We start from the raw sequence: 17,680 nt of genomic DNA on the forward strand, positions 1-17,680 counted from the left end.
ATTATATTTTTCTGTGCCTGAGATGATTCGCTGAAAGACTCGGAGGCCAATTTCTGATGATCCTGGCATGAGAAAAGGATTGTTTATCCTCCTTCCAGGGACTAGATGATTCTTTATCTTTTTCTCTTTTCTTGCTTTCCTTTTGCAACAGAGAGAAAAACCATAAGACTGCTACCTGCACTCTGTTTTGTTTCCTCTTTTTTCATTTCCTCTTTTCTTCTGCTGCCCTTGAAACACAGACTTCTGCTAGTGCTAGGCAGATACATAAAGTGCTACCTAGAGTACCTAGGCAATTGGCAATAGTATGAGGATGGGGAGAACTGGCAAACATAGTAACTTAATCAGAATGTCACTTGGTGCCTAACGGAGATGCTGCATGCAATTAACTAAATTCCCTTTCTGGATAATGAACATAGTGACATACTGTCTCCCTGTATGCATAAGAAAAGAAGAACTAATCTATAAAATTAAGTACCTTCTGTGTTCAGAGCATTGTGCTTGGTACTAGGTGCCATACAATGATTAAATAAAACTTGGTCCTTGTCTCAGTGGAGTTCATAAGCATGATGCAATGTGATACATAAATTCATAAAAAAGTACAAACGTGAGTTATTAAAGGTAAAGAATTGTTACTAACTTGAAGGGAAAGAATTCATGAAGGAGATAGCATTTGTGCCTAAAAATTGAGTAGGATTTCAACTGACAGAAATGGGGAAAAGGAATTCCAGGAACACAGAACAGAGAGAGCAAAGACATGGGTGCAGAGCAAGGTGTTACGTGTTATTTTAAATGGCTTGCAGTCCTGTTCAGTTGGAGCACATCAAATGTGGAATACAATCATGGGAGATACAGTGAGAATTAAAATGGTGCATGAGTATAATAGCATAGCTTGGGCCATATATTTAGAGTTGGGAGAGATCTTAGACTTCTAGGCTAAATCTCTCACATTAGTGATTAGGAACGAAGGCCCAGAGAGATTAATTAATTTGTCCAAAGTCATACAAATAGAAGGTGACAGAACCAGAATTTGAAACCAGGACCCCTGATTCCAAATCCAATATCTTCTCTACTCTTAAGGAACTTTAATGCCAGGATAAGCAGTTTAAACTTTACTTAGTAGGTAATAAGGAATCATTAAATAGTCCCAAGAAGGGGAATAAAATGATCCAATATGAAAAATTTCCTATAATTGCTTCAAAGATCTATACTTTCATTGAAATGGATAGTCCATCAACAAAGATCATAAACTCTCCGAACCATAGAAGATTGTCCTCATGAGTTGTTAAATTTCCCCTTCCTGCCCCAATATCATTACCTAACAGCCTATAGAATGGTGATGAGTCTCTTTTAGCTTGACATAACCTAACAGATCTTATCCTTCACTGGCAAGGAAACAAAGAATCCAGGTTCAATTCTATGCCACTATATGCATAGCCACTGATGGGATGGAGATCTGCATAAGAAGGGTTTTTCTAGTGATGAATATAGTAGAGGGTGCAGAGAGCGAAAAAAGGGATGGATCAGAGGTTTTTGCTATAGTCCAGTGACTGGCAAAGCAGGTCTGTGTTAGTGTATTGATAGTAGGATAGAGATGGAAAGAAAGAGGCAAGAGAGACTGATGAGATTTTTAAAAAAGGTAAACATTGACTACTTGATATTCTCAGTGGAAACTGTTTAATAATTTTATGGACAAAAAAGTTCCTTTCAAGTATTTAACTTCCACTGAAAGCTGCTCTATTATTGATCTTAGTCCTTAATATTTGATAGGTTAGCATCACAATTGATTTTCATTTAAAAAAGACAGGGGGGCGGGTAAAGTGAATGCCACGGTAACATTTCTGTCTTAATTTTACATTATACATGACAAAAGGTAAAATTCTTCTCATGGGTATTACCAAAATTTTGCAGAGCTAAAGCCTTCTCTCTATTGTTGGATTTTCTGGGAATTATGTGCAAGTCATAGAAAATGAACCTGAAGGCATTATTAGGATCAGCATTTTTCTAATATAATCAAGGACTTTTAAAGCTTCAATAGAGTATACCTTGGCTACTTCTTCTTGAAATGCTACTAAGTTCAAATAGGAAATGTTGACCAAGTCCGGACCATATACCACAGTTATCATCCGATGTTCCAGGCGTCCTATGTTCCCCACATCCAAGAGCTCACGTAATTTTGGGTCCTACAAAATAAATATTAGAAAACGAATCAGTATATGATAATAATGATAACTAATATTCATATAATGCTTCTGAAGTTTATAAAAACACTTTACATATATTATCTCATTAGAATTTCACAACCTCAATATGAAGTAGAAGTATTATTGTCCCCATTTTATGATGAAGAAACTGAAGTTGTTAGAGACTCAGTGATTTGCCTAGGATCACAGAACTATGTGTCTGGACAACATTTGAGTTCCCATCTTCCTGACTCCAACTATGTCACATAACTGCCTCTTAAGAGTTATTTTTTAATATTGATGTAATAATATTATTTTATTTGAGTTATAATTATTTCAAAATTTAACTCCTTTTTTACCTGAAAAGTTACTATAGAAAATGTTAGAATTCTAGGGATAAAAGATGCTAAGATAATATAATTTCATCCAGTGGCATTCTCCTACCTGTAATTCATAAAAATAGCAGAGTTGAAATATAGAACCCAGGTAAATGGAGATAAACTAGATCTGAAGTTAGAGGAATAGGGTTCAAATTTTATCTCTTGTCACTTAATACATGGATGACTAGGGACAAATCACATCATTTTGCCTCTGAATTATAAAATAAAGGGATTTGACTCCATATCCAGGGTTCCTTCTAGCTCCAAGTTCTAAGACTCCCCAGGGAGAAGTCTTTCAATTATATGATATTCCACCAATACATTTTTTTTTTTGGTGAGGCAATTGGGGTTAAGTGACTTGCCCAGGGTCACACAGCTAGTAAGTGTTAAGTGTCTGAGGCCGGATTTGAACTCAGGTCCTCCTGACTCCAGGGCTGGTGCTCTATCCACTGTGCCACCTAGCTGCCCCCACCAATACATTTTTTAAAATTCCTTCTGTACCCTTAATAACACATTACAATTACAATTGTAACATTCTCCTTTTACCTCCTAATTATAAGAAGCTGACAATGCATTGTAGCCAGCTCATACTGGCTCTCAAGAGAATACTGTTAGATTTTCATTTTGAGCATTTCAAATTCAGAAAATGGCAAATTCTACAAATCGGGACTTGTTTTATTGATTATCTAGACTTAAGAATATGATGATGATTAAAATGTTAATAATGAAGATTAAATATTAAAGCGTGTCATACACATATCTTTTGTTTTTTTGGTAGAGCTGTTTGTTAAACATTTACTATTATACCCTTGAATAGAACTACAGAATTCTCAGGGCTGAATGAGAAGGTTGAGATGTAAAGAATATATTATTATGCTACATTTTGTCAGAGTGTGTATATTATATGAGACCTACTACTAAAGAGAATCAACACCAGAAAGTTGGTCACAGGTGATGAATAATTTTAGCCAAAGAAACAAGTGAAGATATCTTAAGAACACAAGGAAGGGTTATCACTTCCATGTGTGATGGGAGTCTTCATCCCAATTAAATAAAAGGTCTTTAAAGTATCAAAACAAATATTTTTAATAGAAATATGTCTGAAATTTTCTAGGGCTTGCGTAACTCAGCAAAACATTATCAACAAGGTAGGAGTATTTGATGGATTTCATAGTCTATATTTGATGGATTTCATACTCTATATGGAATCTCTCTTCAATGTAGAGACTATGCTGGGTCTCCTCCATGACAGTTACAAACAACTTTGGCCAGTATGTCTCCTTCTATAAATCTGGTTTAATATTAATGATCTATGTTCTTTTGTTTCCAGGTGATACTGTGTTTATTTCATCACCCAAAAGAATTTGACCTAACTACCCAGCATAGGAAATAAAAGTGGATGAAGAATGCCCAGATTATAATATGTAATATTCAATTAAATGGGCAACCTATGGAACTCATCTATAGGCACATAAAATATACAATAAGCAGAACCTAGCACTGAACATGAGAAGAGTGGGCAATGAGATATAATTAGGAAATAACAAAGGTCATTTAAAAAATTCTTTTTAATGACCCCAAATACTTCCTAAAACAAAGGCCCAATTTATGTTTCATTATTTTCTCAGTGATTTTCTGTGGCTATGAGTCATGGAATCATATAGTCTTCAAAAATTTAAGTTAAGCATCATCCAAAGGACAATGGGAAGGTACAAGGTAGAAATTATCATACTGTAATACATCACAAATAATTAAGCAGGAGGAATGGTATAAAAGATGTCACTGAAGGAATGTATGTCCAGAAGAAAAAAAAAGGGGGGATGTCATGCGATGAGAGTAATATATAATTAAAAGTTCATATGCTCTATTCATATATGTATAATGTGAATATGAGTACAGTACTCAGCATGTTGAGTGGGGGAACTGTGGTAAATTTATGGGAGGATATAGGTAAGAAGAATATGGGATAGGGGGAAGTTAGGTGGTGCAATGGATAAAGCACTGGCCCTGGATTCAGGAGGACCTGAGTTCAAATCCAGCCTCAGACACTTGACACTTACTAGCTTTGTGAACCTGGGCAAGCTGCTTAACCTTCACTGCCCTTGAAGAAGAAGAAGAAGAGGAGGAAGAGGAGGAGAATACGGGACAGGCAGGAATAGCTAGGCTCTGATCTGTATTATTGCAAGGAATATTCACATCTAAGAGACAACTGATCCATTGGAGTAGGGAACTTTATCTAAAATAGACATCTAGAACCCATCCATGAACCAAAAAACATCACTAATAAAAAGGAATAATAATTATAGCTAGCACTTATATAGTGCATTATGGTTTGCAAATTGCTTTACAAATATTTCCTTTGATCCTCACAATGACCCTGGGAGGTGCTATTATTATTCCCATTTTACAGTTGAGGAAACTAAGACAAAGAGAGTTTAAATGACTTGTCTAGAGTCATACAGTTAGTAAGTGTCTGGAGCAGGAATCAGGTCTTCCTGACTTCAAGTCTACTGTTCAATCCCCTGTACCAACTAATTGTCAAAAAAAATACTACAATGATGATGACTATAACTCCTCCTCATTAATTTTAATTATTATTTATTATTTAATTGGTATTAAAATAATAAAAACAACAATAATAGCAACAGGCATCACAACAGACAGATTACTGAACCTGGAATTAAGAGGAATTAAGTTCAAATCCTGCCTCAGACACTTTCTAGTTGTGTGACTGAGGCAAATCACAACCTTTTGTCTGACTCTGTTTCTTCATCTGAAAATGAGGATAACAATAGCACCTTTTCATTTGTGGTTGTTCAGTCATTTTTTAAAAGTTAGTTCCAAATATTTGTGATCTCATTTGGGGTTTCCTTGGCAAAGTTACTGGAGTGGTTTGCCATTTCCTTCTCCATCTCATTTTACAGATGAGGAAACTGAGGCAAACAGGGTTAAGTGTCTGTGGACAGAACTGAACTCAGGAAGGTGAGTCTTCCTGACTTCAGGCCTGATGCTCTTATCCACTGTGCCATCTAACTGCCTGACAATAAAAGCACCTACTTCCCAGGATTGTTATGAGGATCAAATGGGATAATATTTTAAAGTGATTTTTAAATGTTAAAGCATCATGTAGATATCATTATTATTAGTAAATGAGCCAATAAAGGATGTCATCGCTCATACAAAGTATAAAAGAAACTGTGGCTGGAGGATGCTAACTAGCATTAATATGTAGGTACTGACAACAAAATGGAGTCCAAGCTATGCAAAGTAAATATTTCTATGCTCTCATGCTTAATCTATGAGGCTGTGTGATGGATTAGATAGAGAAGTGGCTTCAAAGTAAAAAAGCTTTGGGTTTAGATCCCACCTCTGACATATATTGGCAGCATGATCCTGGACAAGTCATGTATTACCTCTAAGTGCTCTAGGTAGCTCCTCAAGATGTTAAGTTGTAGAGAGAATATCAATCTGCATTGACAGAGAAAGTCTCTCACCCAGAGCTCCCTATACCAATGGGATCATAAATCTAGGCTAATTTTTAATATGAATATTTTTTCTTTTTTAATTAGTCTCTTATTGTTCTATGTTGCTTAGTTAACTTAGAATATGAAGTCCCAAGATTTCTAGCATTCAATTATTCTGAAGAGACTTTCTAAACCAATAAGATCATTGTATTGCACTGACTTTAGAAAGATTCAGAAGGAATGGATAAATATAATCTCATGACTACATGGCATTGGATCAATCTTCTGACAAAATGAATAATTTTCAGCTGGACTATATAGCCTGTAATAACGTTGCAGGCTTATTTGTTTAGCTAAATGATAAAGATCCAAAGGGCTGTCCATTTGAATCTGATAGTTGTTCTCTGATTGTAAGGACTCTGTGATTAAGTAACTCACCATGGGCTTGATAGGAGGAGTTACTTAGCCACCTCATCCTTACAGTCAAAGATCATATTCCCAACACCCTTGCTCAGGTATGTAGAAACCAGAGTAATCTCTATTTTAAACTATTTCCTTCACTAAAACTGTGATCCAAAACTGACAACTTAGGTTATAGTTTATTTTTTAAAACTTTCATTATTTCACTGGAAAAGAGCAAACATTCACACAAAAGACTTAGTGGCATTTTATAGAAAAATAAAAATAGAGAATAATTTTAAAAATCATATAAAAATAAATTCATGAAAAAGGGAAAGGAAGTGTTTACTGGTCATTCTATCTGCAGCTAGCTGGTACAATGGACACAGTGCTAGCCCTGGAGTCAGGAAAATCTGAGTTCAAATCTGGTCTCAGACACTAACTGTATGATTCTGGGCAAATCACTTTACCCTGTTTGCCTCAGTTTTCTCATCTATAAAATAAATTGGAGAAGAAAATGGAAAACCACTCTAATATCTTGGCTAAGAATACCCCAAACGGAGTCATGGGTCATGGACACAACTAAAATGACTGAACAACAAAAAGAACAATAGCATTAAAGAGGAAATTTCATATGGTCAGAAAAGTACTACATATGGAATATGAACTTGATATCTGTGTGACTATAGTCAAGTGACTCACATTCCCTCAGCTTTATCTTCTAATGTGATAAATGGAGATCAAATCATAATCGCTACTGAGTTTCTTGCTTTGTAAGGTAAGGATTGACTTAGAAAAAATATGTGGAAGGGAAGAAAATACTATATAAACATAATTAATCCATGTTTTGGTATGGACTTTCCTATTTTTGGACACAGAAAAGATAAACTAATTCTTAGAAAATACATGAAATGTAGTGTTTTCACTGAAATTTGAAATCAATTAACATTTTTTGAGCTCATTACTGTCTTTATTTCTAAACCATCAATAGAAAAATATTTAGGAATAAATGTACAATATGCTCTTTGACATTTTTGCTCTTATTTCTCCCCTTTCAGATTTTTCTTTGTAAATATATCCCCAAACCTAGTCCCAACCACAACAAATCCATCTCCATCTCCATTATATCTGATTTTCCGAACTTTCCAGGTTCTGGTCTTCTGACCTTCCTGGTCAGCATTGTTATCTTTGGTTGAGTTGTTCTCCTTAGGTAACTTTAATGAGAGAAGAATAAAGAGGAGAGGTTCATAGGTAAGGAATAGAAAAGAGGATTTAAAGTTAGATGAGACATTTGAGATTATCCAGAACCGTGGTGGCCAATTTAAATAACAATGTGACCCCTAAGTTGCACATGAGGATCCCTGTGGGCCACATACTGACTCAGAAAGCCATTTTGTTGTTCAGTCATTTCAGTAGTGTCCAACTTTTCATGACCCCATTTTGGGGGACTTCATGACCCCATTTTGGGGATTTTCTTGTCAAAGATATTGGAGTTGTTTGGCATTTCTTTTTCCAGGTCATTTTACAGATGAGGAACTTAGGCAAACAGGGGAAAGTGACTTACCCAGGTCACACAGCTAGTAAGTGTCTAAAACCAGTTTTGAACTCATGAAGAAGAGTCTTCCTGATTTCAAGCCCAGAGCTCTATCCACTATATCACCTAACTGCCCTAAAAAGCCATATATTAACATTATCTATGTTTTATTGGATTTTTATTTACTTTGTTAAATATTTCTCAATTGCCTTTTAATCCTGTAGTTTTTGGTTTTTTTGCAGGGCAATGAAGGTTAAGTGACTTACTCAGGGTCACACAGCTAGTAAGTGTCATGTATCTGATGTCAGATTTGAACTGAGGTCCTCCTGAATCCAGGGCCAGTGCTTTATCCACTGGGCTACCTAGCTACCCCCTCAATTGTTTTTTTTTTTTTTTTTGCGGGGCAATGGGGGTTAGGTGACTTGCCCAGGGTCACACAGCTAGTCAGTGTCAAGTGTCTGAGGCCAGATTTGAACTCAGGTACTCCTGAATCCAGGGCCCGTGCTTAATCCACTGTGCCACCTAGCTGCGCCCCCCACCCCCAACTGCCTTTTAATCTGATTCCAAATGCACTGGGGAGTGTTGCAGGTCACAAGAAGCCTGGGGCTATGGGTGTGACATTTCTGACCTTGAACAACCTGTACCTTTTTTAGATTAAGGAACTGAGCCTCAGAGAAATGAAAGTATTTGTCTAATTCCACATGGCTAGTAATTAGTACAGCTGAGATTTGAATTTAGAGGCTTTTGAATCTATAAAAAGAATACCCAGTATTCTTTTTATTAGAAAGTAGAAATGGTTAGGGAGTGTGGAATCTGTTGTTGGGAACCAGAGGGAGAAAAATGATTATCCATAGCTGACATTTTTCTTTGTGATTTATTTTCATTGCAGCTAATGATTAACCATTAAAAAAGGTGACCAGCCATTGATGGAGGATCAAAAGGGAGCCATGTGAAATATTTTACAGGAAAAAAACCACAATGAATTATGTATAAAACATTTTTTTCAGAATAGACATAATTTAAAATTTGCAATAAGCAACAAAATCCCTTTACAAATGTTCTCTGTGAACTCTATTCCAAATTGGTTTTATACTACTTTTATATAGCATTCTATATGAAGTAATTCTACTCTTCTTTGTTATTTTTCTATAGCCTTAACTAGAAAAGAGTCTTCTAAGGACATTTTTTTTTTTGCTTTAAAAAACAAAACAAACACCAAACTCTTACTATCTTTTTTGGTATATGACAGCTCAAGTTGACCTTCTTCCTGCAGAAACTCATTACTTGTTATTCTGTTACTAAGGTGTCAGAGATACTCTACAAAAGGATTGTTGCAAAGGTTTATCTTTTTAAACATTCTGTAAAACACCAAGCATAAAATATACCTGCCACCTCAAGTGTCAATAGCTGGTTATCAGTTACAAAAGGATGACTCACAGGGAGGAACTAGTGGGGAAATCACTGTAAATACAGTAACAGAAAATGGGGTTCAGGCAGGAGAAGAAATGGAAAGTGATGTGAATATTTATTATTATTTTTTAATATTTATTATTATTAATTATTCTTATCATTATTGTCATATCACAGAAGAGGGACTGATGTTGATATTGAGTCTTTTTTTCCATGTAGGGAAATATGAGTGCATTTCCAAATTTAAACCAATTTAACATAGTTCATGTTGAATGGGCATTACAAAATTTCTAAGTCTAATTTTATTTAAAGAGTATGTTAAATGTTAAAATACAAAACTCAAACTCATGAGACCTGGCTTTCATCTTTAGGGTTACATCATTTATTGAACAATTATCCCCACCATCACATGCCTCTTTAATTTAAACAATGATTCTGTTAACAGAATAGAACTGAAAGCAAAATGATACTTCCTGAAATGCAACTTTTAGGGAAAAAAAAAATCCTCCATGCCTTCATGACATTTACAGTCTAATATTGGAAAAAAGGAGGCACCTAGGTGATTGTGGATAAAATGCTAGGCCTGGAGTCAGGAAGACCTGAGTTAAAATCTGGCCTCAGACACTTACTGGCTGTGTGATCCTGGGCAAATCATTTAACTCTTCTTTGCCCTAATCCATTGGAGAAGAAAATGGCAAACTGCTCCAGTGTCTTTGCCAAGAAAACCCCATGGACAGTATGGGGTCATCAAGAATTGGAACTGACTTAACAACAATAATTGTAAAGACTGTAGTAATGAACAAAACTGCTCTTAAAAGATGTCTGTCTGTGACAGGTGTACCTACTATTAGCAATATCTACCAAATAATTCACAATTACAACTCATAATTTTTTTAGGATTTATTAAATACTTTCCTCATGACTACACTGTGAGGTAGGTAGTTCATTTGTTAAGCACAGTCTCAAATCATTACTGTTTCCATGAGGATTGTGAAATAGTCTGTCCAACTAAATAACGTGCCTAATTTTGAACTATGAGGATTAATGACTAAATTACATATGAGTTTTATACATATTAAAGCTATTGCAATGATTTACTTTTTCTTACCTCAATTAACTAGTGAACATGTGGTGAAATTATTATCATCCCATTATCACTAAAGATCATTTAAATGTTTGGTTTTTTTTCTTTCCTCCAGAAGTGATTACTCCAAAGTGATCAGCTCATGAGTACAGTGAGAAGCATTTTTCAAGCTTTTTTAAAAAATGAAGATAAAAGATCTACAATATTTTAAGGAATAAAGTGACAAAAGAACTGAGAATTTAGAAAAAAGAACACAATTACATTAAGCAAATGCTATTATCATTGTAAAATGAAATCATGTGAGTAAATGTTTTGTAAACCTTAAAGTATTATATATGTGCTAGTTATTATTATTTGTTACAGGTTCTAAAGTAAATGAAAGGAAGATAAAGATATAGAAAGGGCAGCTTTAAAAAAGACACCTTTTGAATCTCCTATATTTTTTCTGTATAGAAATAGCTACATTTTTTGTGTATAAGCCAGATGCAAATTAAAATGTGGTATCTAAAAACATTTCTTAAATTTATTGTTCATGCTTGAAAGATGCTGATACAGAAAATACATTGTATTCTTTTAAAAAATGCTCTTCTTGGCTTTTAAGTGTATTATATAGTTCTGATATTAGGCTTACATTAATCATGATCCTAGCCTTTAAGGGAATCACTTCAACCTGAATTACATTTCAAGTAGTTTTAGTTTTTATAACATAATCCTATGAAAAATGTATAATTCAAGATCATAAATCATGCATTTACAAATGTCTTTAAAAATATTCTTAGTACAATTGTCAGAAGAAGAGAGAAATCTCCCTAGTTTTTAACTCTAGTGATTTTCATGTAATGCATGTTCATAGTGATAAACTGTTTTCTTCCACTGATGGTTGAGTAAATTTTTCCTATTATAGTTTATTAAGATTTATTATATAAAGAAAAGACATGATGTGGGGGTTAGGCAGTAAGCTATTACAAAGACTTCAAATATTAGATGGATCAGGCAAAAACATGGACAAAGGCAGGATTTACTATTTCTTTTTAAAAATCATTCAACATTCATTATAGAAAGACAAATTAAATGCCATTATAGATTATTTCATGATTCAAGAATGGATTGGTAGGTGTTTAGACTGTTGTGGCAACTATGTAGTGCAGTGGATAGGGTGCAGGTCCAGGAGTCAGAAAGACCAGAGTTCTAATCCTGCCTGGGCCATGAAACTTAGATAGGACCAAGTAAGATAGGGAAAAAATGGAAAGAGGAAAAGGAACAGGCACCTCTGCCCTTGGAAAGACTGTGAAAACTCTACATTTACCACATTTTTTTTTTTCATGGCTCAAAGTATACTCTTAATTCTAGCAACATGCCTGAAATTCCATGCTTATGATCAAAGTGATGTGGCTTGTTATTCATTACAAATCCATCTATTTACTACCAAAAATAAAAATGTGTCAAATCATATGCCATACTGATATTCTATCATTATCAAATGCAAAAGGAAGAATTAAAAAAAAATAAGATCAGAAAGCCCCATGCTTGGGGAACCATGAAAAAAAAATGTGGTAAATGTAGAGTAAAACTGAGTAAGTCTGAGTAAAACTGTTTTCTTTATTTACTCTGAGATGAAACATTTCCTAGGCAAGATACCTTCTAATCCTGAGTGCTTATAAGGGGAGCTGATATTATCAATGTGAAGTGACAAATATTAATCTTTCTGATAAATATTAATGTTGCTCCCTTTGTGGGGACAAATAAGTCAGAGCAATGTAGAGGTCTTCCAAGTTTAGCTGCACTTTTGTTTTAGGAAATAGTCTATCAGAAGGGCAACAATATTAAGAGATCCATACTTAAGCTTAAATATATCAAGGAAGCTTGATTTTGCAGGGTTAGGCAGTCTTTCATGCTCCCTCCCCACATACTATGAGCAAAATTATTAATCAGTAGGGGGCTGACTTTTGGTGATGAGCTTTCTTGACTTTAACTAGGCTGGTTCCTTGTTGACAGCCATAACATTGGCTACAGATATTTGAAATATGAGTGGGACTTTCTGGAAGTAATTAACATAAATAAGGATCAAACATATGACTTTGGCTTCATTTGCAATCCCAGATTGGCAAAACTGATAAAAAAAAAGAAATAACAAATGCTGGAGGAACTGATGGAAAATAGGTACATTGATACACTATGGTGGAGCTCTGAAATTAGTCCAGCCATTCTGGAACTATGCCCCCAAACCCATTAAATTTTGCCTGCCCTTTGACCCAGGGATTCTGTTACTAGATCTATACTCCAAAGAGATCAAAGAAAGAAGAAAAGGACCCATATGTATAAATATATTTATAGTAGCTCTTTTAGTCATGGCCAAAAATTAAAAACTGTGGGGTTGCCCATTAATAAGAAAATGAATGAACAAAAATATGAATGCAATGGAATACTATTGCACTGTAAGAAATGATAAAGGAGATTAGAAACTTGCTGGGAAATATTTGTATGAATTGGTACAAAGTAAATGAGCAGAACCAGGAGAACAAATTATATAATAACGACAATATCATAAAGACAAACAACTTCAAAAGACTTAGGAACTCTAATCACCACATTGACTGAGCACAATTCCAGGGAGCTAATGATGCAACATACTATGTACCTCCAGATAAAGAGAGAGGGAATGGACTGTGAATGCAGATCAAGGCTTATGTTTTATTTGGACAGTGCAGATATTTGTTCTGCTTGACTATACGTGTTCATAACGGGTCTGGTTTTGCTTGCTTTCTCACAGGAGTGAGGGGAGGTGGGAAGAAGAAAATTTGGTCTTGGAAATAAAATGAAATTTAATCTTAAAGGAAAACAAGAAGGATCACCTACTAATTGTATGAATGGGATTACCCTTACTGTACACTAGCACCTTTACTGTAATTATATAAATAAAAAAAAGATTATTGGCTTACAAAAAGATTCCTAGTAATATGTACATATATACACATATACATGTATATATTTGCATATGAATCTATGTACATTCTCTACATTCTCAAAAAGGTTGTTTAAAATATTTTGCAGTTGCATCCCTTCATGTGTTTTGCTGTTATTGACCTCCTATGCTCCTAGACTGCCAGCAGTGACAGAGGAGGGGGGAAAACATGTTATCTTTCATTCTAAGAGTATTACCTGAAAAAAAATAGAATTACATTCCTGAGTGAAACATGTAGCATATTGGAGTGAAATCAGTTTTCTTTCCAGAAAAACAAATGCTTGCTTTATATTCAGTAGGTGAGTACTAGTTTAAATTTAGTTTATGGCGGAAAAGCATTTGTTTACTTCTTGCTCAAGAATCATCACAAAGATATTCTCAAATGTCCTATCATTCTGTTTAAGTTTTTGGTCATGAATTCAATATCATTGTGCTTAAATCATCCAGTGGTCAAGACAGATTGATTATTACTAATGTGATCTCAATGCTTTTGACAAAATTATCTTCTCAGATGATTGGGTGAAATGAATAAATGCTATCCTGCAGGTTTAATCAGCATGTTCAACCAGCACATTTAACATAGAAAGGATATTTCTAGAAATGATGTGAAAAACAAAATGGGGATATATTCAAATATCAAATTGTCAAAATATATTATTGACTTAGTATGGAATTTATTGGATAGGACAATAAAATACGTGATACATTCAAAGTATATGCATATCACATACATATTTAAGCTTATGTGATATGCACAGGGAATATTAGTAGATTTCTACTAGAAAGAATATATAATACTCTCTATATCTCTATTATCTGGTACTAGGCCATATATATCCAAGCCATAATTGGACCATTTAATATAAACATGACATATTAATTAAGTTTATGGTAACCATTATCCAGTATATATGTAATACACAATCAAATAAAATATCAATAGCCATGGCTCACAATAAACAAACTTGACTAAATCAGATGATCAGATTACTTCATTTTGTTCAGGATGGACAATTTCATTATCCTCAAGTGTATTATATATTTTATGTATTGGTATTATTTACATCTCTTTTCTATGCTATTAAGCCAGAATAATTAAGATGTCATTAAATTATACAATGATTAATGATAATTTAAATTAATATATATTTTGTTAATATAACCCTCCATTAAAGTCCTGCTTTATTGCCTCATTGTGGTAAATGCTAGTTCACTGACTAGTGTAGGAAGGAAACTAGTATTTATCAAGTATCTACTATATGCTAAGTGCTCTGTAAAGCACTTGATCCTCACAACAACCCACGGGGGCAGGAACTATTATTATCCTCCCTTTTCAGTTGAGAACACTAAGGCAAATGGATAGAGCACTGGCCCTGGAGTCAGGAGGACCTGAGTTCAAATCTGACCTCAGGCATTTGATGCTTACTAGCTGTGTGACCCTAGGCAAGTCACTTAACCCCAATTGCCTCAACCCCCCCCCCAAAAAAAAAACCCAAAAAGAATATAGGTAGAGAACACTAAGGCAAACAGAAATTAAATGATGTGTCCAAGATCACATAGGTAGTAAACATCTGAGGCTGGAACTAAATTCAGATTTTCTTGATTCCAGTGCTCTATCCATTGTGCTACCTAGCTGCCTCAAGATAGCTGCTATAGAAGGAATTCTGATTTCTTGATGCCAACAAAACACAGGTTGTTGAAGTTTATAATGAAGTGGAAAGGCTTTATGTAGGGATTCTCTATCAAAATGAAAGTCTATTGCCCAATGATGTTCATAGACAGAAAGTCATCAGCTGATATTAGGTGGTGGTGTTGGGGAGGTTAGGAAGGAAACCAACTGTGACTCATAGAGACTTTTTTTTTTGCCATAATGGGTTGTAATTTGTAGTAATGTTAAATGTACCCACATGAATGAAATAATATAAGTATTGATATTTAACCATCATAATTCCATGCCCTTTACTATTCAAAGATCTGACAAGGTTAGGTACTTAGTTTTATAATACTTCAAAATATATCATTTGGATAAACCAAAGAATCTCATAAATATCTGCATTTAAATGTTGTTTCTTTAATAATTTGAGAATTAATATGGCATAGTGCAAAAAGTTCTAGGCAGATTCACGAGACATGGGTTCTAGATTAGTCTGTGTTACTAACTATGTACCCTTTGGCAAATCCATTCAACCTCTGTGAGTTAGATCTATAAAATGAAGGGGGATAGATTAGATAGTCTTTAGTATTTCTTAATATTCTAACATTAAAAAATATTGATAAAGACATTTCAATATGAGTTTGCTTTCTACCAAAAGACTAGATATAGCATCCCAACCATATTCGAGTTGAGAATTCCAGTTGGGTAACCATCTATAGATTATACCTTTTTGTTCAACTTATACAGATGACATTTGAATCCAAAGCAAACCACCCAAGATGATGAAACTAGAACTAGAAGGGACCTCATAGACCATCTAGCTGAAACACTTTATTGCATAGTTGAGGAGACCTTAGACCAGAGAAGCTAAGGGTCTTACCTAAGGTCACACAGTTGTGCCAGGGGTAGAGCAGGCATTTAATTAAAACATGATAGCAAAGTAAATAATAAGAAAATTATTAGGTACTAAATAGCCTTGGCACTATTTTACTATGGGTTATCGAGTTCTATGTCTCCTGGCATGAATGTACTGGTAAATGTTTAATGACTGGTTTTCTTTGAGAAAGAAAGAAGAGTTCATAACACAGGTTTAATCTGCATCATTAACATTTTCTTTGTCACTTTTTAAAAGTCTAGTCAATCAATAAAACAATAAACAGGTCCTGATTTGTAGCATTTGATATCCAAAGTATAAATCTTTACACTGACAATTTAACAATTGGCTCATGTGAACTAGTTTCAACTGCCTCCATTATACCCCTATCTCCAGGGTAGTGTTAATTAATGTTAGATAAATTATATTTTTATTCCCAACATAGCAGAAGGACATAGTTTAAACTTGCAGCAATGATGCTGCTCTATAGTATTCTATAATCAAATTTCCCTTATCTCTTGGCTTAAAATAAAAAAGATTTAGGACTCCTGAAAACTCTTGCCATGACTGCAAAGATTCAAAAATAATTCAGAAGGGAAGTCAAGGTTCAAGAACCCCATGGTTAGATCTAAATGTACTGGTTTTCTCTCCTTGGCCATTGTTCCTGTCTCTGATGCCTCTCTCATGCTCAAATTACCCAGGCTTTCAGCTGCCCATGTCTTGACACATTTTCAAGACTTCTTTCCCTCCTCCTTCCTCACCTCAATGGTTTTTTAAACTTCCAATATTCAGAACTCCTTATTTAATTCGAGTTAGTATTGTGTTGAGCTCATAAGGCTGAGAATTGTAGTACATGCCTATAATCCCTGCTCCTGGGGAAACTGAAGCAGGAGGATCTTCTGAGCTTTGGAGTTCTGAGTTGGAGCAGAGTAAATGTCAGTCAGGTGTCTAAACTATGTCTGACACCAATATGGTGGACCCTTGGGAACAGGGAACTGGTAGGCTGACTAAGGAGGGGTAAAGTAGCCTAGGAGAGAAACTAGAATTAGCCCTTGGAGAGGGATAGTCAGTCTCAAAGAGAAAAGAAGGAGGAATGAAGGAAAGAAAGAAGAAAGGAAAAGAAGGGAGGGAAAAAAGGAGGGGGAGGAAGAGAAGAAGAGAGGAAGAAAGGGAAGGGGAAAAAGAAAAAAGGAAGGGAGGAGAGGAGAAAGGGAGGGAGGAAAAGAGGAAGGAGGGAAGGGATGGAAGGAGGAAGGTAGGAAAGAGCAAGGAGGGAAGAAAGGAGAAAGGAAAGAAAGGATGGAGGGAGGAAATAAGGAGGGAAAAAAGAGGGGAAGATAATTTAATCTACATATTTTCTCTAGTAAGTGAGGCTTCCTTAGCCCCAAGCATTATGGGAAATGCTGTCCATCCATTTTCATACCCTCTATATCAGTAATAGAAAATTAATTCTAGCAGAATAAGCCCTTAACATTTTCAGATGCTGTAACAATCATCTTGGGACCTGTGGAAATTTGCCTAAGGAGTAAGATTAGTTTTGCTAATAGTACTTTCAAACTTCAGAGTTAGCATCAAGACTGCTTTAAAATTATAAACAGGGATGGAAAAGGAACCCATAGAACTTAATGCTCCATTAATTTTATGGGAAAATTGGAAAAGTAATTAAGCGGTCCCCAAACAAAATCATGAGTTACATGTTTGCATGCTATTTATGAACATATATTAATTAGTATCTAGGC

At 34.9% G+C, this 17,680-nt stretch overlaps 1 protein-coding gene across 5 annotated transcripts in view; it reads right to left on the bottom strand.

Annotated features, from left to right (window-relative positions):
* The window catches only part of PLCB1 (phospholipase C beta 1), an 856,495-nt gene that overhangs the window by 360,971 nt on the left and 477,844 nt on the right, over positions 1-17,680 (bottom strand). For all 5 annotated transcript variants that reach the window (XM_043984633.1, XM_043984631.1, XM_043984630.1 and 2 more), the window contains one exon: positions 2,043-2,180. In XM_043984633.1, coding sequence (XP_043840568.1) covers positions 2,043-2,180 — 138 coding nt within the window. The remainder of the gene's footprint in view (positions 1-2,042; positions 2,181-17,680) is intronic.

This window comes from Dromiciops gliroides, chromosome 2 (assembly GCF_019393635.1).
Source record: "Dromiciops gliroides isolate mDroGli1 chromosome 2, mDroGli1.pri, whole genome shotgun sequence".
NCBI classification, from domain to species: Eukaryota; Metazoa; Chordata; class Mammalia; order Microbiotheria; family Microbiotheriidae; genus Dromiciops; species Dromiciops gliroides.